The following is a 27,399-nucleotide window of genomic DNA, read 5'->3' as shown; positions in this document are numbered from 1 at the left end:
AAGAGGATCGTCAAATAAATGTATGAATACATTTTAATTTAAGAACTTTTGTCACCACTTTTAAAGTATAAACAATAACGCGATTAATTTTGTGGCCGCTATTTATACCTAATTGAGTCATATAAATAAAAAAGTACCTGGACGACCGAGATTTTCTCGGCAATCTGCCAGTATGCCGTATAACATACTTTGTTCCACATGTCACCATTAATCAAACTCTACTTTTTTTATATGTGCATATATATTTTTACTTACCAATATTTGATTTCCTTAAAAATAGATTTCAAAAACATATCAAACACTAACCGCAAAATGAACTGGAATGAAAAATTTGAAATGGGTAATTCCAGCCTATAGTATAAGGGCAATCCCTTATTATAATTAGTGAAATGATAATTAGTGAAATCGAGAACTAAGTTATTTAGGTCGAGTATCTTCATGCGCCGAATCATTAATTTCAAAAATTTTTTTAGTTATACACTATGAAGTCTCACAATTTTATTACATTCATGTAAATTTCACGAATGACAACTATCAGTTAGTTTAATTAAATGTCAACTTACTTTCCTAAGCGCCATCTGTTGGTAAGTAGTTAAATGGTTGGATGTCGTTTTCAAATTGAACATATGCCTCTAGTGTTCAACGGTAGCAAATTATAATTGTGAGATATCTTTTTGCTACTGTGAGAAATCTTTCTAATAGTAATCTGTAAGGAATTGCAATTATTCATTTCATATTTGCCAAAAATATGCATTTAAATATATTTTGTTAGAATTTGCCACGATGCCTTCATATTGCATTTCAATTTTATTAGCGTGTGTGAAATTAAGTCGAATCATGTGTCGGATTTTTTTACGAAGGTTTTTAACTTTAATGTTCTCCTTTAAAGCTGTAATATAATATGAGTAAGTAGAGTACTATTTCGTCTAACTACCCCAACCCTAAGTGGCAACCCTAATCAATAATGTCCCTATTGTAATGCGGAGTGAAATACCTTTCGTTTGATACCAATATAGGCATATCTCATGCATTTTTTGTTAATTGTGAATAGGTGGCAACCCTAAATGACAACCCTAATCAAAGATGACCCTATTGTAAAATGATTTTTTTTTCGAATAGGTGGCAACCCTAAATGGCAACCCTACTCAAAGATGATCATATTGTAATGCGGAGTGAAATACCTTCCGTTTGATACCAATATTGGCATATCTCATGAATTATTTTTTTCGAATAGGTGGCAACCCTAAATGGCAACCGAACTCAAAAATTTCCCTATTGTAATGCGGAGTGAAATACCTTTCGTTTGATACCCATATTGGCATATCTCATGCAATTTTTTTTTTATTTCGAATAGGTGGCAACCTTGTGAAACATTCTGAGTGGCAACACCTACGTAGAAAGTCTTAGAAGGTGATACGTTATATCTGTGCCAAATTTCATTTAAATCGGTGGAGCCGTTCCCGAGATCGCTCGGCTATACAAACAAACAAGAATTGCTCGTTTAAAGTTATAAGATAAGCGATAAATTTTCAGTCAAAATTTCAGGAATTTTAAATAACAATAATACATCTTAATTAGAGTCAAAACTAGACAATTAAAAATCCTGTTTGTTTTCACTCGGTCCGTTATAAACAAAATAAATAAATAAATGCAAGGCGCGATAACCGCCGAACAGATTTTAGGTCGAGCTTCTTTTCCAATTTGCGTCATGCTTCTTTTAATTTTTCCTACAAATTGGCGCGACGACAACCATATGTTTTTATGCCGACTCCGAACGGTATCTGGAAGGCAGATCACTTTTCACTGAGGAGCTTTTCATGGCAGTGCTTGCCAAAAACTGCCGAGGGGCGACTCTGCTTAGAAAAATGTTCTTCTAATTGGAAAACATTGTTTCTAAGATTCTTGATGTTGCTTTGCTCGAGGCGTAAACCCAGCATCTTCTGTGTGGTAGGCGAAGCATGTTACCATCACATCAAGGCGGCCACCCGGCAAATACTATTATGCGTTTATAATAACATTTCCATATAAATTGTCTGGCCTAATTAGCCTATTTAATTAATAACTTTAATGGAAATTTGTAATTAGATAAAAAACAAGTTCATATTTATGCATATTGCGGCGAAATGAAATGCACGTTGCTTTGACAGAACATTTTGCTATACTTTTTCATAAGAAAATTTCCGAGTAATTGTTTGTATATATATATATGTATATTTACACAGTTGAATTGTGTTCGACTGCACTGTATACGGCTGTCTACGGCAAATTTACCGCAATTTCACGTGCAAGAAATATTTTCTTAGCTGGTCTCTGAGGTGGTTATCGAAAAGTGGCACGCTAACTTCACATGAAGTTGGCGGTGTACCATAAAAGATTTAGAATTTTTTTTTCGAATTTATAAACTTCCTAACAGACTCATATCAGGTATTCTGACTGGACACTGCCTTCTGGCGTCACATGCCTTTAAATTAGGCTTGGTGAGTGATAGCAGATGTAGGAAGTGCGGGTTGGAGGAGGAAATGATCGAGCACGTTCTGTGTTCGTGCCCTGCGCTTGCCAGGCTAAGACTCCAGCTATTAGCAGTGACACAGCTGTCAGATCTATAAGCAGCAAGTGGCTTAAGTCCTAGGAAGCTTCTAGTATTTGCCAAGAGGACGGAGTTATTTTATAACATAGTTCCTTGTTTTTGATAGGGGTTTTCAGTTTGGTCGTTAAAACAAACTTGTGGTAACACTACGGACTCATTCAGTCTATGTGAGGTCCTCATGGACCGGCCAGTTCAACCTAACCTATAAAATATGCCACTTATCTACGGCACATTCACGTGCAAGAGTTATTTCTCTGACTGGTCTCTAAGGTTGTTTTCGAAAAGTAGCACGCTAACTTCACGTGAAGTTGGCGTGCCACCCATTAATTTCTAAAATGTGGCCGCGGGAAATTTTTTGTTTCACGGATAATTCACGGCAAATTTACGGCAATTTCCTCTGCCAAAATTATTTCCTCAAAGTGGTTTCCAAAGTGGTTTTCGAACAGTGGCACGCTAATTACACGTGGAGTTGGCAGTGCACCATAAAAAAAGTTAAATATATATTTTTTTCGAAATTATAAAATATGCCACTTATGTATCTACGGCAAAATCTTGTGCAATAAATATTTTCTTAGCTGGTCTCTAAGGTGGTTTTCTGAAGGTGGCACGCTAACTTCACGTAATTGTTGCTGCCAACAATAGAAACACCACACCACTAATTTCTAATGTTCATATGGGGCGTATGAGCAACATGTTAATCCAGTTCACTAAGTAAAGCAACAACAAAAGGAAAATGCAAGCCCATAAATCTACAGTCCTTTAAAAATGTGTATACATATGTAACGTGGGACACTCAGGGTAATTTTTTATGACCAGGGCAACCCAAAATATGCCAGAAAATCGCACATATATATTTAGGCGCTTATAACATGCCTTTAAAATCTAAATTTATGCTTAACAAGTAAGGAAGTCTAAGTTCGGGTGAAACCGAACATTACATACTCAGCTGCCAAATTTTAGCTTGCAAAATTTATAAATTACCTTCTTTTAAAAATGGGCGGTGCCACGCCAATTGTCCAAAATTTTACTAATTTTATATTCGGCGTCATAACGTCAGCCCACCTACCAAGTTTTATCACCAAAAGTAAACACGCTCTTGGATATCGCTTTAACTTTTGCAAATGGCGCCAAATATTGCTTCAGGTTTAATATTTTTGAAGTCAACAAACACGGAATACAAATCTGTAAGTTTCCTCATCAAGAACGTGAAATATTCTGTAAAATGGTTTGCGCTGGCCGGCCAGATCACCCTATTTTGGAATTTAAGGGTTTGATAAGCAAAATACAAAGCTTTATAGCTTCAAAGCTTCCGCAACCCAATTGTCAACCTCACCTACGCGAAAATCCTGTTACAAATATGAATGTATCAAACACATATTTCTCCCGCGAGGCTCTTGCAACAACAAATTCCTCAAAAAACTAGGACGTAGGGGGCGTGATGGCCTAGAAGGTTTAATGTGGCCATGTTAATCGTACCCGAGATGGTCGGTAGTACCTTAATGCTGCTTTGTTACTGGAACGTACCGGATCTATATCCGGCAGAGGACCATCAACAACGATAACACTCTCCAAAACCTTCGTAGAGTTTGTTTTTCGTTTATAAAACAACAACAACATCACCACATTTAAACTGACCAAGATTTTTTCTTGAAGTCGCCGTTTATGTGAAAACAAAATTCAAACTCTTGAAGACTCTCGAATCTCTTCCGATGGTTGTTTGGCAAAGATGATAGCACTAATTTCTAGCAAGGGTAACAGAATCACTATAAACGGGTCTGGCGGCGGCCAATTGGCCAGTGCCCTTTTCATGGCTTTATGTAATAAATTCGAATGGATTAAATGAACTAAAATAAAGTTGTTCGTTACAAATATAAAAGCAAAGCATCAACTGACTTCTATATATGTCAATTTGCAAAGACTTACCTTCGCTTTGTTTAATAAAAAAATAATTTTTCTTACACTTTCAAACTTGTTCTATACCTTCCCTTGCTTTTTACCCATATCTGTACCTTAATGCACAAAGACATATTTTAACTCTGACTCCTAGAAATAAGCAGGATATACTTTGAGTTGCCCTGCTTATGACAATGGTAATCAGTTTTCCATTAACCTAGGAGGCAAATTGTCATGCCGTAAATGAAATACCTTTGACAGTAGATTTGAGGGGGCCCGCGATTTAGAGGTACTATGACATTTTTTTTTTTAAATTCAGGAGAGTCTTTAGTTGTTCCATGTGTAATTTTTAAGCCGTATTTCAAAAGCAACGAAAATCTGCATTTCGTTTTAATATATAAAAGGAAAGGCTAAAATGTGTGTTAGTTGGTCGCCGGTGTTTGAAGAGATGGTTCTGTCGATTTTGTTCAAACTTTCACACTAGTTGCGTAAACCTCACGCGGTGGTTACTACATAGGCTTGGTTGCGATCGACGTACAGGGTATCGAGATATAGGCCGAAACGTGGACCCGAGTACCCCTAGAATGTATTTATAGGATATGGATAATAAATGAAAGCTTTTGATGAGTACTTTAGTACAGAGTAATATATTATCCAGAGACGGATTGGGACTGGGATTAGGACTAGGAGTGAGACTGAGACTCGGAGTGGGACTGGGACTGGGACTGGAATAAAATACATACCACCCTCTGGGACAGGCAATAAGGGATGCAGAAGAATGAGAAGGAATTGGGAGAAGAGAAAGAGATAGAATGAGACGAAGGTGGAGATAGATGAATTGAAAAAGACGGAGTGAGGAGTGAATAAAAGGATTAGGAAAAAGTGCAGAGGGGGGAGGGCAGAGTCAGACGGAAAAAGCTTAATAAAATATATGCAGATAGGCCAAATTTAGGGCAGGAAAACGTCTGCCGGGTCTTCTAGTTAATTTATATAATGAACTATATTCCCATTGAATAAAGTGGACCCCAAATAAGACAAAATAGCATGTTTTCCTCAAAAAACAAATAAACACAAATATAATGACAAGCAGAAATATTGCAATCGAATTTTACAATCTCAATGAATTTTACTCTCACTTCAATACCTTTATCTGCCATATAACGCTTTTCGCTCCTCTGTCAACATTTCGAACATGAATTCGCATATCTGTTTGCTTGACTTGCTTATCTCTCAGCAACCATATTTACTTTCATCAACCCATCTACCGGTATTTAAAATGAATGAATATTTCCACATGTACAGCCATGGGTTATTTTTGTACGCAATTTCTCAATTGCTTGTCATCTTAACGTTATTCCCTTGAAGAAAAACAATGCGTAAATGCCTTGCAGTCAAACCAACGTGTTGTGTAGTAAAAGAATACTAGTTTGTCAAAAGTCACAACTAGTTAGAGTTCTGTTTTTTTTTTTTTAACACGCTTATATTAGCTTCACTTGTATGTTTGTAACTCTCTAGGCTAGGCGCACAAAGAGAACCATCTAGCGGAAATTACTGAAGACTCGCGCAAAGGAGAGTTAGACCCATCTTGCGGCACTTATTGAAGAAGGCAGTAGGCAGTGGTTAAATAACTCGCTATAAAACGGGTTGTGCTTAATAGCGGATATACGAACCTCTGTGCTACGGCGCGTTGTTTAGTTTTTTATACTCGCTGAGCAAAGCTCACATAGTACATTAATTTTGTTCGCATAACGGTAATCCGTAGCGGGATGAAATAATCGACATAGATATAGACTTCTATATATCAAAATGATCTGGCGAAAAAAGAAATTCATTTAGCCATGTCCGTCCGTTCGTCTGTCCGTAAACACGATAACTTGAGTAAATTTTGAGACATCTTGATGAAATTTGGTATGTACGTTCCTGGGCACCCATCTCAGATCGCTATTTAAAATTAACGAAATTGGACTATAACCACGCCCACTTTTTTGATATCGAAAATTTCGAAAAACCGAAAAAGTGCGATAATTCATTACCAAAGACGGATAAAGCGATGAAACTTGGTAGGTGGGTTGACCTTATGACGCAGAATATAAACTTAGTAAAATTTTGGACAATGGGCGTGGCACCGCCTACTTTTAAAAGAAGGTAATTGAAAAGTTTTGCATGCCGTAATTTGGCAGTCGTTGAAGATATCATGAAATTGGCAGGAACGTTACTCCTATTACTATATGTGTGCTAAATAAAAATTAGCAAAATCGGATGACGAACACGCCCACTTAAAAAAAAAAAAATTTTAAGTAAAATTTTAGCAAAAAATTGAATATCTTTACAGTGTATAAGTAATTTATGTCAACATAAACTCCAGTAATGATATAGTGCAACAGAATACAAAACTAAAAGCAAATTTCAAAATGGGTGTGGCTCTGCCCTGTTTCATTTAATTTGTCTAGAATACTTTTAATACGATAAGTCGAACAAAAAATTACCAATCCTTGTGAAATCTGGTAGGGGCATAAATTCTATGACGATAACTGTTTCTGTGAAAATGGGCGAAATCGGCTAAAGCCACGCCCAGTTTTATACACAGTCGACCGTCTGTCCTTCCACTCGGCCGCTAACACGATAACTTGAGCAAAAATCGATATATCTTTACTAAACTTAGTTTACGTACTTATCTGAACTCACTTTATTATGACGACAATTTTTTTAAATCATTTGTGGCTCCTGGGCGGTCACTTTTTCGATATCGAAAGTTACGAAAAATGAAAAAAATGCCATAATTTTATACCAAATATGAAAAAAGGGATGAAACATGGTACATAATTGGATTGGTTTATTGACGCAAAATATAACTTTAGAAAAAACTTTGTAAAATGGGTGTGACACCTACCATATTAAGAAGAAAATGAATAAGTTATGTAGGGCGAAATCAAAAGCCCTTGGAATCTTGGCAGGAACAGTATCGTGGTATTACATATTAGAGGTTTACGCCGACCACTTTATCGGCGGCGGCGGCGTAGGCTCTATTATATACCTGCGGCGGCGGCGCGGGCGGCGCGCCGGCGTACGCCGGTGTTGTTACTTTAAAAAGTTGATGTTTATATTGGAAAAAAATAATATTTAGGAAAGGTTTTGTTTGTATGTATTTAAGAAATTCAACGTTTTGGCCATTTCGGAAAGATCCGGGGTGTTTGCCTCATAATCTCGAAGATCGATCAAAAATTTTCAGGAGTAGCTCCTTGCGGAGAGATTGTCCCTCGTTCGCTTACACCTAACCCCGGTCTTCGGAATTGGTACTGCTGCGTCTGCTGAAAAGAAATAGACATACATAAAATGGTCACACTTTTGTCTGTATATCTCGTGCAAAGCGTAGTTTCACCTGGGGTTAACTCCTAATAAACGTCGCGAACACAATTTTTTGTGGCTCCTTGGCGGTCACGCACAAAGACGACTTACGGTTGCTATTAATGGTCTCTTAATACTCATGTCTCTCGTGGCACAGGGAGCATCCAATTTCTTCGAGCTATAATTCCCGATGTGCGAACAGTAGCAATCCCGACCACCAGTCGCTACCACGCCTACTGACCCTCAAACCATATGAATTCGAACTCATACCTTCGTCGACGTCACTTTCCTAGAAGCTCTAGCTCCTAAGACTTTCTAGCGGATGTTTCGGTCGCACTATGCTGCCGAGCAACACCAGGAAAACATCTTGAAATGTTAGGAAGTGATTATTCGGGCAAGGATGCCGCCCTCGAAAGCATAAGCAGTCTAAGTGGATGTTATTGCGTAACTCATGGGTGAAAATCGTATAATCCGCGGCGCATCTACATAATTAAAATTTTACAAGGACCGTAAATATTTAAACATGGTTGATAGGCTATGTCAATGTGATTAACTCCAAGGGACTAGTTGGGGATAGGGTCGCCAACTTTAGGAATGTCGAACCGGGAGACTTGGGTGTTGAATGTTGAAGTATGAAAATCAAAATTAAGATTTCAGACGCTATTTTATAGTTTAGCAAATAAAGTGATTTTCCAAACCCTTCTCATACGTGTTGAAGATATATACAACTTTTGTATGAGCTGAGCATCATTTAAAAGGGAATTTAAACCACTGGAGCATACTAAAAGATTTTGCATCACTGATTTCGCTTATTCTTTCAGCCAATCGGGATATAAAATTCGGCACATTTACAACGACGTTATCTCGAAAACGCCTTCACATATATAACACTTTTAAAACCCTCACTAATACCTTTAATTGGATACATATCGTACAAACACATTATGGAGTCACCCGTGGTCCACATTTTGGTCAATATCTCGAACACTCCTTCACATATAAATCTAAGGGCCACTCCCTTTTAAAACCGTCATTAATACATTTAGTTTGATACCCATATCGTATAGACACATTCTATAGCCACCCCTGGTCCACCTCTATGCGATATCTCGAAAAGGCGTCCACCTATAGAACTAAGGCCCACTCCCTTTTAAAATACTCATTAACACCTTTCATTTGATACCCATATCGCACAAACAAATTCTAGAGTCACCCCTGGTCCACCTTTATGGCGATATCCCTAAATGGTGTCCACCCATATAACTATGGTCTACTCCCTCTTAGAATGCTCTTTAATACCTTCCATTTGATACACATGTCCTACAAACACATTTCAGGGTTACCCTAGGTTCATTTTGATACATGGTGATTTTCCTTATTTTGTCTCCAAAGCTCTCAGCTGAGTATGAAATATTCGATTACACCCGAACTTAGCCTTCCTTGCTTATTTTAAACTATATTTATCCATATTAGGCCCAGTTTTTCAGTACAAGTTCAACTCAGTTTGTCAGATAAGCTGCTCTTAAACTTATTCTGCAGTTTTTCAGTGCACTTTAACTGAAGTTTAAGCTGAGTTAAGGCGGCCGATATGGCAGGATTAAACTCTAGTTAACCTATCAGTTATTTGCGTTCGTTTGAAATGACGTCGAATATACCCAACAAACATTTCGGCTTGAGTACCATTAGAGCTCATGTTGAAAACGAGGCATACTTCTTAAATCTTAGAAGTTGTTTCCAAACAGTGGATCAACTTGAGAAACATAGCGTACTATAGGAAAGTTTTCATACAGCAAAAATGCTATTACGTGAAAAAATTTTAGTTCCCAACTTGTGGCTCTCTAACTAAACTCAAATGTAAGATTGCAATTTTTGATTAATCGCGCGTCATTACTATTATCAACCAGGTGTTTATTTTTCACAATAAACAGCTGTTGGCTTTGATGGTACCACCTTGGAGATTTTTTTTCAACTCCACCTCAACTCGATATCGATTATAGGATGTCAACTGAAGAAATGTGTTGGATATTAATTTGAGAACTGTACATTTCTTAAAGTCTCTCAAGGGTTGGAAATCAACTCGAGAACTCCAAATTTTACGAAATTTCTCAAAGGTTGAATATTGATTGGAGAACGAAATTGTATATCAAATCGAGAACTATCTGGTTTAAGAATAATTAAATAATTATGGTGGATATCACCTCCGGAACTAGATATATATTGCGTAGGAGAAAAAATTTGTTGCATGCTTGTTGGGTAAACAAAATCAGCTTCTGCCATATCTATGTACAAATTATCTATATAGTAAAAAATAATAAAAAAAAAAAATGTTTAAGTTCAACGGTTTTATTGAAAACAATACTTACATGATGTAATAATAATACGAAAAGCTAGAAAATAATTAGGCGGGTCCTAGGTACTAGTCACCATACTCCTTATCAATCTAGGGCGTTGATCAGACAATTAAATAAAAGCGTTGGGCGCGTGAAATTTCTAAAAATGTGAGGCGTAGCATAACCTGATTAAGGTTCAGTTGGTTTTACTTTTATGACTATCAATAGAAATATGACGCGTCCAATGCTTTTATTGATTGATGAGGAGTGTGATGACTAGTACCTAGGACCTGCCTAATTATTTTCTAGCTTTTCGTATTATTATTACATCATGTAAGTATTATTTTCAATAAAACCGTTTAACTTAAAAATTTGTTTTTAGTTATTTTATTTTCAAGTTTTTAGTCTTTATTTAATTGCCTATTATTTCTCATTCTATTTAGTTCATTTATTGACTCATTATTACAAGGACCCTTTCCTGACAACTTGTTACAACCTAAGTCCTCAATACATAATCCTTCCAAAGACTTTACTCGACTATGCGCCACGTATGCTTGTCCCTCCTCCAACTCCAAAATATTTTGATGTCACTTCTACCGGACTGTATGCAATATTTGTTCCAAATATGAGCCAAATCGGGCATCATAGGTCGCTATTTATTCATGTATGTATTATGTGTTCCAAATATGGACCAAATCGGACAACAAATACGATTTTTGTGAATGTCTCGATCCTTGCGCCACCTAGCGGCGATTTTTTTCATAAGTCGGTTTTTATTCTTGCATGTATTATGTGTTCCAAACATGAGCCAAATCGGACCACAAATACGATTTTTGTGAATTCGATCCACGCGCCACCTAACGGCGATTTCATTTTCTTATTATTGCATTGTCATGGGGGTTCTGAACTCTATTCCAAGTTTCAAGCTTGTAGCTTATCGGGAAGTTACTTAAATTTCAATTACAAAATTCGTTCACAACGGCCGTGCATGCGGCCGTGCGGCCTGCCTGTCATGTCAAGCTAAATAAAACCGTTTAAAAACCAAAGTTGCCGTACAAAAAAATCTACCCCAAAGGAGGCCTTAAACTCTGACTGAAAAACTGCGCAGTAGTTTAACTGGAGTTTAAATTTTACTAGAGTTTAATCAAACTTAGTTTAAGCTTAGCTTAACCAACTACTGAAAAACCGGGCCTTAGCGACCGGAATTATTAACACGGCGTTGTCCAACGAAATATGAACTTCCAGTCTCTGCAGCAGTGTCATACTGGTTGACAAAATAGTCATTATATACACCAGAATCGGAACAAATACCATACTATTCAGTATATGCATCAGGGCCGTGCCAATTAATACACTAGTCAGTCTTTGCGCCAGCATTATACCAGATGACATAGTACACCAATATCATACCAATTAACAAACTAGCTAGTTTATGCAACAGTATATATTCACCGGGCGCGACCTAGCGAACGTATTTACAAATTCTGTGTGGATTAATATAGGCTTAGGGTCTTCTTACGTTTATCTGGACCAACCGGCTTAGTTGGTGTGTACCGTATCTCATCATAGTGCTTACGCTACGCGGATGCTTCCTTAGCTCTCTGGGAGGCGAGACTAGATAAAGCAGTTATTTGTTGGGATGCCCCGCTTTGTGAAAATTCTTCAAAACCTGTCTGTTTGAAGTCTTTTATGTTTGGCTCTCTTGCCTAACTTTGTAGGTGGTGTTCAGGCGTCGTTAAAAGGCATTCCGTGGTAGTTCTGAGTGCAGTATTTTGGGACGCTTGCACGTCTTTTCCAATGTGTGCTTATTAAGTCAGACAATCAAACCGGCGACACGTACTACGTGAACGGTCGACCAACTGCTTTGTAAGTTGTGTTGCCGACAACGACTTGTAATTTTCTGCTTGAGACTTTTTACTCTAGATACGATTCTGTTTGACTAATACACCTAAGATCTTTGGGTGACTGATAGTTCATAGCGTAACGCCATTGACGTGATTATCCATTATTTACGTCATCTAATACTTAAATGACTTAAACAGAGTGACCATGAATTTTTTTGAGCGACCGAGGTTAAAACACATAAAGACTGGCTAGATAACTATTTATTGGAAACTAATTCGTCTATTGACGATGCTTTCTGACCATTCAGATAAATGCGGCTCGTCTTTTTCCACAACGCGGAAAGTATGAACCTTCAATATCTTTGAGTAGTGCGCGGTAGTAGACTGTGTCAAAAGTTTTTGCGAAAACGTTTACTCTTAGTGCAATCTCATCTTCGGTCAACAACTTCCATTATTCGTGGCATACATCAGAGCAGGTACGATGAGAGGCTTTTAAAGCGTAATTTTCCTCCGTAGGACGGTAGCCAGGGTGCAGCGTTAGAGTGCTAGCCTGACCAACTAATGGTCCCGAAACCAAGTGGCATAACCTACGTAGCTCACCAATTTCATTGTTCCAGCATTTCACTTGATTTTTTACCTCTCCAAGGCCCGCTACGTGGAGGCGTCGCTCTACTTTAAGATCCGGTGCTGCAGCGCTAGGGACTATCTGCCTTGCTTCGGCTTGTACGACGGCTTGTACGATATTCGTATCATCAACCTTAGTTGCGTCGCATTTTGCTTTCATGTGGGTCGCTCTCCCTTTTCATCGTTGAACTGGGTTACTAAAGTGGAGGTTTGTGTAGTTGTTATCATTGCGAGTAAGATCTTCTATCTAACATTAATTTACAGCAGGTTTTCGGATACTACAGTAACACGAGGTATCCAGCACCTGGACGTGGATGCCTTAGACACATGAAAGTCGTTGTGTAGATGTATGGTTCGACTGTATTTTGACCTGATTTTTTCTTTTTGGGATATCTGAACATTGTCAGGATTATGTCTATTCTAGATTATGAAAGTCGGGATTGTGACATTCACTTATGTAGGGGAAAGTAGTGGTGCACGAGAGCAGAGTAGGGCGTTAAGAAACGCTGGGAAAGGGCCCGGCAGTTCAGGCAGGACAACATCTCTCGAGCCTGCTTAACAGGCTCGAACACGTTTGCCGACTCAGCTTTGCAGTGTTCTTATATTATTGAACTTTGAGAACATCTGCTTCCTAATGGGTTCAAGCCTACTAATGGGTTAATCTATTCCATTCTCAATTGATTACTCATACATTTTCTTGCTTCTTTGTAAAATATGAATACTTACTTATATTTTCATTTGTTATGTAAGTAAAAGATTTCCTAGTATTAAACCAATGTCTGCTTAGAATTAATTATTAGTAAAGTTTATATTTGTGCTCGTTGATTGTACGTAGAAAACGTGCTCACATTCCCTGCTTCGCCGAACGCAGTGAACACCAAATTTAGCTATGCAATTCACGTGCGCATAATCTTTATAGCATTGGTAAGCTAAAAAGAAAAGGCAAACGAGAAACACAAAAGCAACAAAATCGAAATAAATAAAAAAAAAAAAAAAAAAATTCTGCACAAATGTGCTACTAATAGCGAGTTAACTTTTTACAAAGGTGGTTGGATAATAATCAAGCCATACCTTTCTATGCTCGGTTAGTTTGGCTTTGCGATTTCTACAAATTAATAAAAGTTTTTATGCAGAGGTAGAAAGGATTGCGTTGAACTGATATAAAGTTTTTATAGCTAAAATCTGTTTAAGAGAATTATTCATATATACAGAATTTCATATTCGTACGGTAGCAGTGGTTTTGCGCTGTAGGCTGGATACGATAAGGACGGATTCAATAGAAATAGCTGCAGACCCAGAACATTTTGAAGTTGAGGACATTGAGCGGTGGCATACTACAAAGTTTTGTTGGGTAGGATGACATCTTTCCGAATTGAAAGTGTCTGAGTTAAACTTTGCATTCGGTGTCACAAAAAATGTGCTCGATAGTATTGCCCAGTCCACACAATCCATACGCACAGCTGGGAACACAAAAATAGCAGTGGCAATTTTTAGGAAATTTCATCAACTAAATTGATTTGTTTTATGTTCCATAACTCGAGAAAAAATTTCCTCGAATTTTGGAATTGAAATTATGCAAAACAAAACTTTGAAAAAAATTCGAGAAATTTAACGAGTTCTCATAATTTTTTTGAGTATACAGCTTTATAGTCAACAAAGAGCAGATGCCCCTCATGCGCATTGATTTTAACAATTTTCTTTTCGAATTTTGTTTTAGATTTTCTTCCATACGAAGAGCGCAAAACTTTTTTTATATGCAAGAAAATTTGCAACACGCTGCAGATAAAAAATAATCTAAAATTATTGCGAAATTTGAGAGACCTACCATAGTTGTAAGGCTGAAATTGATTTGGCTGAAACCACTAAATGAAAAATATGATATTTTCGATTTCTTAAGTTTTGGAAATTTTTCGAAAACGTTTTTGAGACTCTTTTGTATAGTTTCAGTTAAAAAATTCATGGAAGTTTTTTTTAAATTGTGTAAAACAAAAAATAATAATAATAATTTGGAGAGAATTTAAACAATGTGACATCAGGACCGACAAGGCGACAGTTGTTTTGATTATACCTTGTAAATCTCTACAAAGTTATTTCGGGATAAGTTTAGTAAGCCTTTAGAAGGGTTATCCCTTCCTCCAAGCCTTAAAAAGCGAACCGAATATTATCTGTACCTATGGGTGGTGTCCTATCCCCTTTTTTATTTAACTTATACTTAGCGAAGCTCCCTTTCGTTCCAGAATAAGTCACCATTGTATCCTACGCCGATGACTGTGCACGAGAATGGCCACAGGTCTATGCCCAACCATCGATAAGCTATGTAATAAAATAAAAAACAGCTATCTATCTGATCTCTTCATTTTTTGCGCCATCGACGGTGTTATGTTCGATCAGAATCTACATTTTGGCGAGCATGCAACCGCAATTGCCCCAAAAATCCAGAACAGTAATAAAATCCTCAAACCTCTTGCAAGCAACACTTAGGGTAAAGGCAAAGAAACGCTCAATACCATTATCAAAGCAATTGACATACGGATTGCATGCTACGCGTTCCCGATATGGTCGCAAAGCCTAGAGGTTACTGACTGAAAGAAAATACAGGCCTGTTAAAACACCGGTTACAGAATCGCTATGGGCTGTCTTCTTATGTCCCCAGAACACCTCCTACACAGTGAGGCAAGAATACTCCGCATTAGGGAGAGAAATGAAATGCTAAACAAACAGTTTCTGTTGAACACCCAAATATCTGGGCATCTCAACAGCCATCTCATTGAAGGGCCCCACCTCCAAAACGCTAAAGAAGTCATCTCCGCAAGCATTATGAGGAAATACGGCACCTGAGAATACTGCCGTATGAAGAAAAAAATATATAAACAGGTCCTCAGTGATATCCACAAAAAGGCACTGGACCTCTATGCCAGGAATTGCCGGGCGTGCAGTTCTTAAAGATAAATACACTGCACTCGCAGAAGAGAAAAGCACTCTCTTTATGGCGACGCGCGTCACTCAATTCAACTTCGATCTAAATACTCTAACAGATTAAAGTCTTACTCATCCAGAATCAACCCCGACATAAATAATATTTGTCCTGCTTGCAACGTGTCCCCATATGACAACAACCATCTCTTCAATTGAAATATGGAACCACGCCTCTAACGCCCCTCTCACTATGGTCCATCCCTGTTGAAACAGCAGATTTCCTTGAACTCCCATTAGAGGATATTGATAACAATTTGTGAGTTGTCGCACCTATGTGGAGAAGGCGTGCTAGAATAACAACAACAATGCGTTTGTTTAGTATTTTTGAGAATTTTTACTGCACATAATTTATAGTTTCTATCTGTAACAAAAATATTTAAAATACAAAAAATAAATAAAATCACATCATTCGTCAGTTAGCAAGACTCACCAGTTCAGACAATGTTTTCGTATTGCTCAAGTAAAAAAAGTAAATATTGAAAAACAAAATTCTCATAAACTTGAAATGGTAAGACCCATATCAACTAAGCATATTTATTACCTTTTAACCACGTGAGTATAATCAAAAACAGGATTTATCAAATTACACGCTCCACATACCATATAGTAAATATCGGCACACACATACATACAAACATGCATTCTAGTATGCTAAAAAGTTTAACAGCATATAAAGTAAAGCTCAACAGCCAAATAAGTTGCAAAGCCATATGGTTGAAAAGGATTTCATTAACACCTTTTTATGGCTTTAGGAAAATTGAATTAACAATGAATTATGATGCGATTTGAAATGTCAAAAATACGACTGAATGAAGAGAAAAGCCAAAGAAGCTATAATACACATAAAAAGGAATTTGAAATTTGTAAAAATTTTAGATTGAAGCTTTCTAGATTTTCGAAGCTTTATTGCTACTGCTCTAAGAGTTGCGCATTGAAGGACACACATTGAACAGATACTTCTGTGATATTCGACAAATATATATTTTAGTAAAGACGGTCTGAATTACTTTAAAGCTCTGTCTTTTATCACCATGCTTTCGAATTAGTTTGTAAGACATTGGCCTATTTCAAAACATATTGAAATCGGCTTATTAATGGGATCTCTCGAATGTGTCTAAGATGTTTTTATATAACCTAATATTTATTTCAAATTTGAATAATCCTTTTCGAAATCACTCGGTTCTGCCTTCAGGTATATGCCTGCATCGTGAAAAGGCATTTAGTACTTTTTGTTCACAATCAATGTTAATTTTTGCTTGCATTTATGGATCTTTACGGCCGAGAAATAAGGCAAAATAAAATTTTAATTTTTCCCTCCTACGCGTTTCGACGCTCTCACGTCTTCCTCAGGGAGTCTAATGTTTTTGATGTTGCTTTCCCGGGCCTTTAGTTCAGAACCTTTGGTATGATAGCCACCGAGCTAGGCTGCAGGCCAACTTTTAAAATGAAAGGGCAAGTGTATAATATGACGGGCAGTCTTTTCAATAGAAAATCAAAATACCTCAGAACCAAAGTAGGGGCCAGATTATGTATGACGTCGTGACACACGTTCACCAATATATAATACCAAAAAATTCATAAAGGCATTCAGGTTTACTGTCACTCAATGAAGTGAATGAATGCTTTGAAAAGATAGGAAGTTTTGGTCACACGAGAAAAAATTACTTGTAACCTTATACATAATTTGCCCCTAAATGAAGTAGATGCGTCGCACAAGCATGGTCAGATAGTATAAGAAAAATGAACATTTAGAAATAAGGAGATCTTATTCCGCTTTTATTAGACACTAAAAAGCAATAAACAAACAATTCAGCGCATATTCAGCAAATTCGTATTGCCTTATAAATATCCCATAAACTGGTAGACCAACCAGTGCAGGCTAATTCCTCAGATTATATCAATGCAAAAGGGACACTTCTCACGCTTTTCGGGACAATAAAATGCCAAAAAAGCAATTCAGCGCATATTCTGCGCTGCGCGTTATTTATTAAATAATCCTATTATTTACGTAAAACTGCGTGAGAAAATTTGCACGTTTTTTTTCAAAAACTAAATTCAGCTTAATGATATTCAGCTAAACTTCTATTAAAAACATAAAAACAAGGCCACGCTTATTATAAAATACTAGCAGACCCGGCAGACGTTATTCTGCCCTAAATTCGGCCTATCTGCATATATTTTAATAAGCTTTTTCCGTCTAACTCTGCTCTACCCCTCAGCACTTTTTCCTAATCTCTTTATTCACTCCTCCCTCCGTCTTTTTCGCTTCATCTTCGTCTCATTCTATCTCTTTCTCAGTCTCCTTCTCTCTTTTCTCTTCTCTCAAGTTTTCTCCTTCTTCTTCATCTCTTATTGTCAATCCCAGAGGGTGGTATGTATTTTGTTCTAGTCCCATTCCGAGTCTCAGTCCCAGTCCTAGTCCTTATCCCAGTCCCAGTCCGTCTCTATTATACTTCCCGGCAAAAAGCATCGTAAATACTAATATAGGCAAATTTATATACGAAATTTCAGGCAAATCGAATAGGACGTATGAAAATAAGTATGTGGGTATTATTAATTCATGTCTTTTTTCGGCTTCGCATGCATATTTATGAGTTTTGCCCGGTTGATGCGACTAAATCGAATATCACAATGAACTTCAGAGCTCTCAGCAACAGCTTTCATTTGATATCGATATTACACACACATTCTAGCGGTATCCGGGTCCATGTTTTGGCCTATATTTCGAGACCCTAGTCACTCAGCGGTGTAAAACTTACTCTGTATTATAGCACACATCAACAGCATCAATGTGATAATCATAATATAAAAACACATTCTAGGTGTATCCGGGTCCATGTTTTGGCTTATATCTCGAGACCGTAGCCAATCAGTAAAACTTACTCTGTACTAAAGCATACATCAACAGCTTCAATTTCATACCTATAATGTAAAAACACATTCTAGGTGTATCCGGGTCCCGTTTTGGGCTATATCTCGAGACCCTAGCCTCCCAGTTGTATGAAAATTACCCTGCACTATAACACTCATCAACAGCTTCCATTTGATATCCATATTGTATAAACACATTCTAGGGGTACCAGGGTCCACGTTTTGGGCTATATCTCGAGACCCTAGTCACCCAGGGTTGTGAGAATTATCCTGTACTATAGCACTTATCAACAGCTTTCATTTGATATCCATATTGTATAAACACATTCTAGGGGTACCCGGGTCCACGTTTTGATCTCAAGACGCTAGACGCGTATCGAAAAAAAGGTAGACGTTGGCCGATTCTCAGACCTACCCAATATGCTCACAAAATTTCATGAGAATCGGTTCAGCCGTTTCGGAGGAGTTTAGCCTCTTAAACCGTGATAGAAGAATTTTATATATTAGATATTGTAGCCTGCATTTTTAATCATTCAGCGCTTGCTTCCAATCAGACGTTCTCCTACTTTGTATCCAAATACAGAGCAAAAAATTGTACGAGCTCAAACTTCGTTCAGTAAACTGCTTACAATGTCTGTTCAATTACGAATTACTCGAACGCATCTTTGTTTCCTTTTTCACTTATGACTTACAAAGTTTCAATTGTGTGGGCATTTGGACATCCCTTCTAAATTAACTTTGAAATTTTTTTTACAGAAGACGTTTTTTACACTCCACAAACTCCAAATGGGTTCTTTTTGCAATTCAGCTAAAAAATTCAAATGTTTTTTGTATCTTAATTAAATAAATGTTTAAATTCAGCGGATAATATTTCACCGCTAATGCTATATCTCATACGATTCCGCGTAAACAGAAAGACATGAATTAGCGCTTACATTCCTGAACATCAGGCATTATAGAGTAACAATTAGTTTCTGTTTTGCTTTATTTCGACGTTAACAATCACGACAGTGCGCGTGTGGGTTTTGTCGTTTTAAACTCCTAAGTCATATTCAGCATCATGCTGGAATCGTATTTCTACTTTCCTAGTATACAGTAAGAACATTCTTGATATATAGCTACAATTCAGCGTAATTCAACAAATCTCAATACAATTCAGCGCAATTCAGTAGCGTTGAGCACACACAGCACACTCTTCTATCTACTTTATCTTTGCTTTTTAATTAGTAATCTTGAAAAATGTAAGCCACTAAATGAATTCAGCAGTGTTCATGGTCGTTTTGCTTCAAGATGACTTTGAGCTCAGTATAACTGGCGTAGATGCCTTCTTAAGCTCCTCCTCAGTACGCATCAAGAAAGTAAAGAGTTTTTATATAACTTAATCGACTAAACTTGATATTTAGCTTACTTAAGCGCACCTAAGTCACCTTAACGTCATATATTTCGCAATTTAAATCTTTTAAATCTTTCAAAGCAAACGCATCACTTACTAACTTACTTATGTGCAAGCCTATGCTATGCACAGTGACCAACAAGCACGTCGCTTATCCGCAAATGAATTCATTGTCAATTACATAAACCGGCATAGTTATTTGCAGTTTTGGTGGTCATCATTTTGCCTCAAAGTGATGCAATGCAATAGTGAATGCTATTTGTGTAGCGTTTCGCTTGCAAGCAAGTAACCGTAAAATCGCGTTCGAAGAAGCGCATATGATGTGGCTAAATTTATTTATATTTACACATTTTCTTATTTACAATTTAACCACTTACTTTCACCAATAAATGCTGCATATCAAAATAAGCACTTAAGTATGTAAATAAATATGTGTATATACACTTACTTACATTGGCATTCATATCAGCATATTTTTGCATTCGACATTCGCTGTTCACCGTTCGCATGTTAAGGCAATGATTCAACTCAATTTAAAATGCTGCATTTGTGTCCGCTGCGCATGCGCAGAAAATTCATTGACTGTCTCAAAATGTATGGCCAGCAGTTGATTACTAAAGTTAACATATTCACAATAACTGACTCTGCCTGGTGGCAAACTGCTTTAGTGCGCTGTCGTCATTCATGCATACTTACTTACTTTTGCGTAGACTTACACGTATTTATTTGAAGACTCATGTTTGTACTTAATGTTCATACTTAAGTTTTATATGTAAAAAGTGTGACTTGAATATCAATTAGATATTTGACCACTTCGTCGATTGAGTGAGTCTAAAAAAATTACAAAAGTCGACTCGATTATCGTATTTCCGTTATGCTTATTTGAAGAGGTATGGCATTGCTTCCGTTATTTAAAATTAACATGTAAGGATGTCTAAGTTAGGTTGTAACCGAACATTAGATACTCAGCATGAGTTTCAGTTATACAGTTCATTTCCGATAAATAACTTTTTCGAACTTTGTTACGAGGAATTCATTTTATTTTCTTAGAATCTCAACTAAAAATGTGAATTTCTTGATCGAAATAGGGGCGTGGCACCGCCCATTAAAAAACAATTTCTCCTTAGTTGCTCTTACAATAAAAATTGGTAAGTGAATTATCAGTGATACAAAACAATATTTCGCAAAAATAGAGCTTATTGTTCTAGTCTACGACCCTTTTAAATATGTTTTGCATAGAAGTGGGCGTGGTCCTTAACCGATCCGTACATTTTTACTAGAAATAACTCCTGCTATAAAGAAAATATGTATTCGCAGTTTTATTAATATAATTATAAAATAATTTTACTTCGAGCAATGGCTCCCACAACATAAAAATTTCTTAGTCAAAAAAGGGGCAGTGCCACGCCCATTTTAAAAAATTTTAATATTTTTTTACTTTTTGTTATAATTCCATTCAGAAATTAAAATACCATTGTTATTAAGCTCTTTTTGCAAAGGTATAGCTTATTATATTCGTTGTTGATGTTGTTGTTTTAGCGATAAGGCCGAAAGGCCTTGGGGGAGTGTTATCGATTTCGATGGTCCTTTGCCGGATGCAGATCTGGTACGGTAACAAGCACCATTAAGGTAATAGCCCGACCATCTCGGGAACGATTTGGTATGACCACATGAAACCTTCTAGGCCATCCCGCGCTCATACCCCCTAGATCCATGAGGAACTTGAGGTCGCCAGAGCCTCGACTGTTAAAAAAACAGGATTCGCCAAGGGTAGGTGAGGTTGACAATTGGGTTGGAGAACCTATATATATATTGCGCTGGCAACCCTTTGAAAGGGTTGCGCTACACAACCCCTAGAACATATATGTAATACTCCTATATTGCTAGTAGAAAATATTCGGAATGAGTTTTGAATTCCAAATCAAAGCATCAATTTGGTATTTTATTTTTATATTCAAAGCCCCCTAACCCGATGGGGTCTTACTTATTCGTCTAAAACCCTTTTAAAAACTTTTATATAAATGTGGGCGTGGTCCATAACCGATCTCGCCTATTTTTTTCTAGAAATATTTCCTGCTATAAGGAAAATATGTATACCCAATCGTATTACGAACCGTTAATTTTTTTCGTGTTATGGCCATCGAAACATAGAAAATTACTTAGTCATAAAAAGGACACGCCTATTTTCGAAAATTTGAATTTTTCCTATTTCTTGTTATAATTCCATTTATAAAAATTAAATTTATTTTGCAAAAATTTAGATTAATTTATTCATCCACGACCCTTTTAAAAATCTTTTATATAACAATGGGCGTGGTCTTTAACCGATTTCGTTAATTTTTCTTCGAAGCATTCCTTATAGTAAAGGCAGCCTCCATGCCGAATTTTGTTATGATAGGTTTAACGGTTTTTGATTCATGATTAATAATGTTTGTAAAATTTATCATAAGTGGGCGGTGCCACGCCCATTTTCAATTTTTTATCAAGAGTTTCAATATCAGTCCACACATCAATTTCAACATTCTAGGCGTATCATTTACTAAATAATCAGGTTTTTTATATTTTCCAAAATGTTATATACATAAAAAGTGGGCGATTAGATATCTCAGAATTAACTCAAGGACATGCCTAAATCAGCTCCTTGGTTCATCTTGAGCATTTGGATATAGGGAAGTCTATATTTATCTCGATTCGTTTATACCGATATGATCAACCGTTATGTTATCAAAGTTAATATACTCTGTGTGCAAAGCAAGAGCGGAAATTGGAGGACTCTCCATCATGGAGAACTAGCACCTTCTACCATAGACCTATGAATACCTCTACCTTGAGGGCCCAGGAATTGTTAGCCGAAAGATGTTTCGTTCTTCTTAATTACTGGGCAATCGAGTCATTGAAGCGTCTTTCATGAAGAACTAACAGCCATAAAGAAGGCTTTTCGAGAGCTTCTATTCTCACGCCCGCTGCAATTTGCTCCGACAGTTAAGCAGCGATCAAAGCACTTCAAGGCAGGAGCACTTTCTCGGTACATTTCAATAATAATTTGGGCATCGGGTCACTGTGGTGTATTTGGGAACTGTGACAGCCGCTGTAAAAATCGAGATAATTTGCACATCGCTCCTCCTCTTGCCATTTGCAAACACTTCCTTTGCCTGTGATTACCGGGAAAGCCAAAGGCAGATGGGCACTGGAACCTAACTGTGAGGTGTCACGACAAACCTGTCCTCTCACAAATGAGAACCGCACTAGGTGCCTTATCAATCTCAATCGTCTCTCCTTAGATATATTGATTGGTACATTAACGTGATACTGGCTGATGAGAGTACGTGGCGAATATATGGGAATATAAATCAATGACTCCCATCGAGGTTGGAATGATGAGGAGGATATAAAAAGTGTTAAATATTTCCTCTGCACATGCCCGGCTTTAGCCAGAGCTTGGATCAACTAAAATTGAACTTATCCTGCGCCACATTAGATGTACAAATAAGTTGAAGTTTTAATATTGTAACGAATTTTGGGGAAACTCGGCTTATTTGAAACCTTCTGCTAACGTTCGATCGCTAAACTGTTGAATGAAAGACTCCAATATTCAGTATTGCCAACTGGTCTTTATTTAGATTGCTTTGGGAGTAGTACTTCACAATTATACTTCACAGCCAATAGCGTGCTTAAATCAAAACTGATTAATTATTACTCAGCTTGCGCTGCTTTTATACTCTCGCTGCTTTTATAATTTCGCGAACAGTTGTAGCTCATGCTTGGTAAACAGCTAGATACATGTATATCTGTAGTACACGCCTCTCCCATAGCCATATGCGTGTGTATGTGTGACTAACTACCAGACCTTTAAAGAAAAATTACCAGTACAAGTACAAGTATCAGTAACTCAGTACTTCGAAAAATGAGTACAAGTATAAGTACCGAGGTACTGGTACTTGAATTGTTGAAGTACAAGTAAAGTACTTGTAAGTACTTTCGAAGTACTTTGATAAGTATTGAACGGTTTTGAAGCGGATCAACCAGCACCCTTACGATCACCTAACTTTGACAAAATGGTTGAAGAAGAGTTTTCAGGTATTTTAATGATACATCAACAGATTTCAATATGCTTCAGAGTTATCCTCTTATGAAGGACCTATCACTCAAAATGTATACGCCCTCAGCTTCTTCCGATCCAGTAGAGCGTTTATTTTCCTTGGCTTGCATTGTTTATAGTCCTAGTAGGCAATCAGTAACGGACTTTTCGTTTAAAAAACTAGTACAAAAGAAGGCAAACACCAAACTACTTTAATATTGTTAGCTGTTGTACAATTTATACTTATTTGATATGTTGTTTTACTTCTTGTTGCTTTCTAATACAAATTTTACTCATATTTTGGTTTTCCATTTATGAATCAAACTGACATATTTTATCAGAAAAAATACTTTCGCGTACTTGCAAGTATTTCGAAAGTATATCTACTTGTACTTTCGGATTCGAAGTACAAGTACTGTAGTATCAATACTTTGTACTTAGATTTGAAGTACTTGAGTACTTGTACCTATTTGGTACTAGTACAAGTATGTACTCAGTACTTTACAGGTATGGTAACTACTTCGGCTGAGGACCACATGTGTGTGTATGAGATATCTCTTCGTTGCCTTGTATGAATGTGTGTAAATTATGACTGATGTATTCATGTACACAAGTGTAGCTGCTTCATGTTTTTGTTGTGGCGTTATTATTATTATATAAGCACCTGGCCTATGTGCGCCCCACGACTTTGCTAACTTAACCTAAACCTGTAATTCCATTCCCCAAGTCTGAGAAACATTGTACATTCAGGAAACTCGGTAATAGATACATTCAAACGCAAGTCTACTACAGCTATTCTCTCCATACGATTACCGCATCTTCCCTTCTTCTACTTATCCAGTTTGCCCACAATAAATTATTTGATGAGTCCCAGGATTTCCCTAAACGGTTTCTGGTGCTCCCCACTACATCGCGGCCTCTTGGTTATTTAAGATGACGTCTACCTTAAGATACCTTTTAATTTTCCTGGAAAGGTCCTACCCTCTGGTTTGGAAATGCACTGCTCAAATTCGACCGCCGTTCTCTACCATTGACCGCGTCCACCCCTTCCAACTCGTCCGTTGCTTTGCTAGGTTTTCGCTCAGCATTGTAATGTCCGTGATTCCTGTTGCCATTGCAGTTGTTAGTGTCATTTATTTTTTTATGTTATCTTTTTGTTATTGCTAAATATGGCTTCAGGATTTCTTCCGAAAACACTTTTTCTTAGAATTCGTTTGGCGGACCCGCTATATTAGAATTATTTCGTATAAGCCTTATATAGCCTCAAAATGTATTGAATTTATGCTTGAATAGAGCAAAACTGAGAATTTAGTATGTAAAAGAATTTTAAATTTATTCAAAAAAATAAAATTTTATACCGAAAATCTTGGCAAGTCATATTTGACTCATGTGGGAGGAGTCATGTATGAATCATTTGAGGGTTAATATTAAACATTATTTTTTTATTGATTATCGATACTTCTTTCTCACACCAACACACTTGCTAACATTACTCTCATTCTCTCTTTTCAGAACCTCGGCTACTCTCCAATGAAAATACACAAACTACGCATCATAATCGGCACAATCGTTGCACTCATCGTAATCGCACTACTCGCTGTGGCATTAACATTTATTTTCAAAGCTGGGGATGAGAATGATGTTATGTCACCCGAAAAAGATAATGGTATACATTTAGATGAAGTGATATCAGGTGCATTAGCAGCGCATCGTTTCAATAGCACATGGACGACGGGATCGAGTTTACTCTTTCGTGATAATAATGTAAGTGAACCAAATTTGATATTAATTTGTTCAACTTTTAATGTATGCTAATGTGTATTGTTGTTTTTGCTTGTTGTTGTTCTTTTTTGCTGTTGTTGTTGTTGTTTATTTGTGTTTTTTTCTTACAAACATATGTCTGCTATTAAAGAATCCTCTTAAATTGCAGTCAATTGTCGAATATGATGTAAAAACGAAAAGGAAAAAGGTGCTGATGTATGATGAGCATGTAAGTACAAGTTGCAAGTTAGGTTTACAGGTCTCAAGAAAAGATAAAAGTACATATTAAAAACCACACGAAGTAAATAGAAAGAATCAAAATTTTCTTAATTAGGTTCACAGGTCTCAAAAACATGAACAGAGTAAAAGAGAGAACATATGACTACATTAATCCCAATTAACTATGAACTGGATTCAATTCACAAATGACTTACCAAGAAAACAGCACCAAGGGTAGGGTAACCTGCTGAACAAATTAGAAAGTCTGAATAAAAATCAATAATATTTTCAGTCTTGAAAAAGTTAAGGTAGACAAAAAAATACCTAATTTTTTAAATCTGGGTTATAAATATGGGAATTTATATGGCGAGTTTAATGCGCATTTGTGCGTTCCCAAATCAGATAGTTAATTCAGAAAACGAAATCTGAAGATAGCATAATGCCGATTCGATTAATAATCGGCTCTCACTTCCCCACCGCTAAATCTTTGAAAGCGACTTTAATATTAGAACGGCATTATAAATTTTCAAATTAACCCCAAAACAAGTAGCTAATGGAAATTAAAATGAATAACAGTGTAGACAGACGTCGCTACTCCTTTTTTATTAACTCTGCACTCAATTAAATAAAAAAAACCTCCCATCTTCTTAAACTTTTGGAATAAACTATGCGATTTAATAGGTGTTTAAATCTAAGGGAATATTAAATCAGTTAGTTGATGCAAAACAAACCGAATAAAAGTGTAGACAGACGTTAAAACTAATCCTAATTAACAATGAACTCAGTAAGTTTCAAAATCAACACTTGTAGAGTCAAATTAAATACAGAGAAGGGTTTCCCAGTCCTCTTTCATTTTTTTGAATTAACTATGCAACCGAATCGGGTTGATTGATATTTTAATATAAAATTAATTACTAATCAGGTAGTTCGTGCAAATTAAAAAGCTGTAATACAAATGTAGACAGGCGAAAACACTCAACTTAAAATGTGCAGCCAATTCGATTCAAAAAATGCATTAAAATAAAAATTTACAATACACTTGATTATTAGCACAAATTCAAACGAATAAAGGTGTAGACAGAAGGTAATACTTATCCGATTAAACTATGTATTCAGTGAGATTCATAACCCACACTTATAGCAACAAATAAAAATTAATAAAATAGACAAATAAATAGAGAAAAAAATTGCTGGTTCTCTTAAATTTTGGGAATTAAATATGGATCTGCATTGGTGTCTATTGCAACGATTTGTCATCATCGCACATAGTCAAAACCAGTTAAAAGTTTTAAAATGGTAATAAAAATATAGACAGTGTGGGTTAACTAAAGACATAAGCGAATTTATAGATTGTTCGTTCTCAAGTCATCACCCAATCAGATAGTTAGGGAAAATTTAATTGAATAAGAGAGTAGACTGCAATACTCATCTCACTAAGATCGGTTGAAAAAAATTATAAATAGAGATATAAGGTCATT

At 36.6% G+C, this 27,399-nt stretch overlaps 1 protein-coding gene and 1 long non-coding RNA gene across 12 annotated transcripts in view; one reads left to right on the top strand and one right to left on the bottom strand.

Annotated features, from left to right (window-relative positions):
• LOC137233620 (uncharacterized) overlaps window positions 1-27,399 on the bottom strand; it is a 250,710-nt gene that overhangs the window by 33,219 nt on the left and 190,092 nt on the right. The gene's annotated exons all lie outside the window — the stretch shown is intronic.
• LOC137233618 (venom dipeptidyl peptidase 4-like) overlaps window positions 1-27,399 on the top strand; it is a 411,237-nt gene that overhangs the window by 371,131 nt on the left and 12,707 nt on the right. For 10 of the 11 annotated variants that reach the window (XM_067756789.1, XM_067756788.1, XM_067756787.1 and 7 more), the window contains 2 exons: window positions 25,454-25,705; window positions 25,854-25,931. In XM_067756789.1, coding sequence (XP_067612890.1) covers window positions 25,454-25,705; window positions 25,854-25,931 — 330 coding nt within the window. The remainder of the gene's footprint in view (window positions 1-25,453; window positions 25,706-25,853; window positions 25,932-27,399) is intronic. The other variant, XM_067756784.1, reaches the window with a different exon arrangement.

This window comes from Eurosta solidaginis, chromosome 5 (assembly GCF_040869045.1).
Source record: "Eurosta solidaginis isolate ZX-2024a chromosome 5, ASM4086904v1, whole genome shotgun sequence".
Classification (NCBI taxonomy): domain Eukaryota; kingdom Metazoa; phylum Arthropoda; class Insecta; order Diptera; family Tephritidae; genus Eurosta; species Eurosta solidaginis.
The sequence above is the reverse complement of the archived record's forward strand: the minus strand, read 5'-3'. Positions and strand labels throughout refer to the sequence as shown.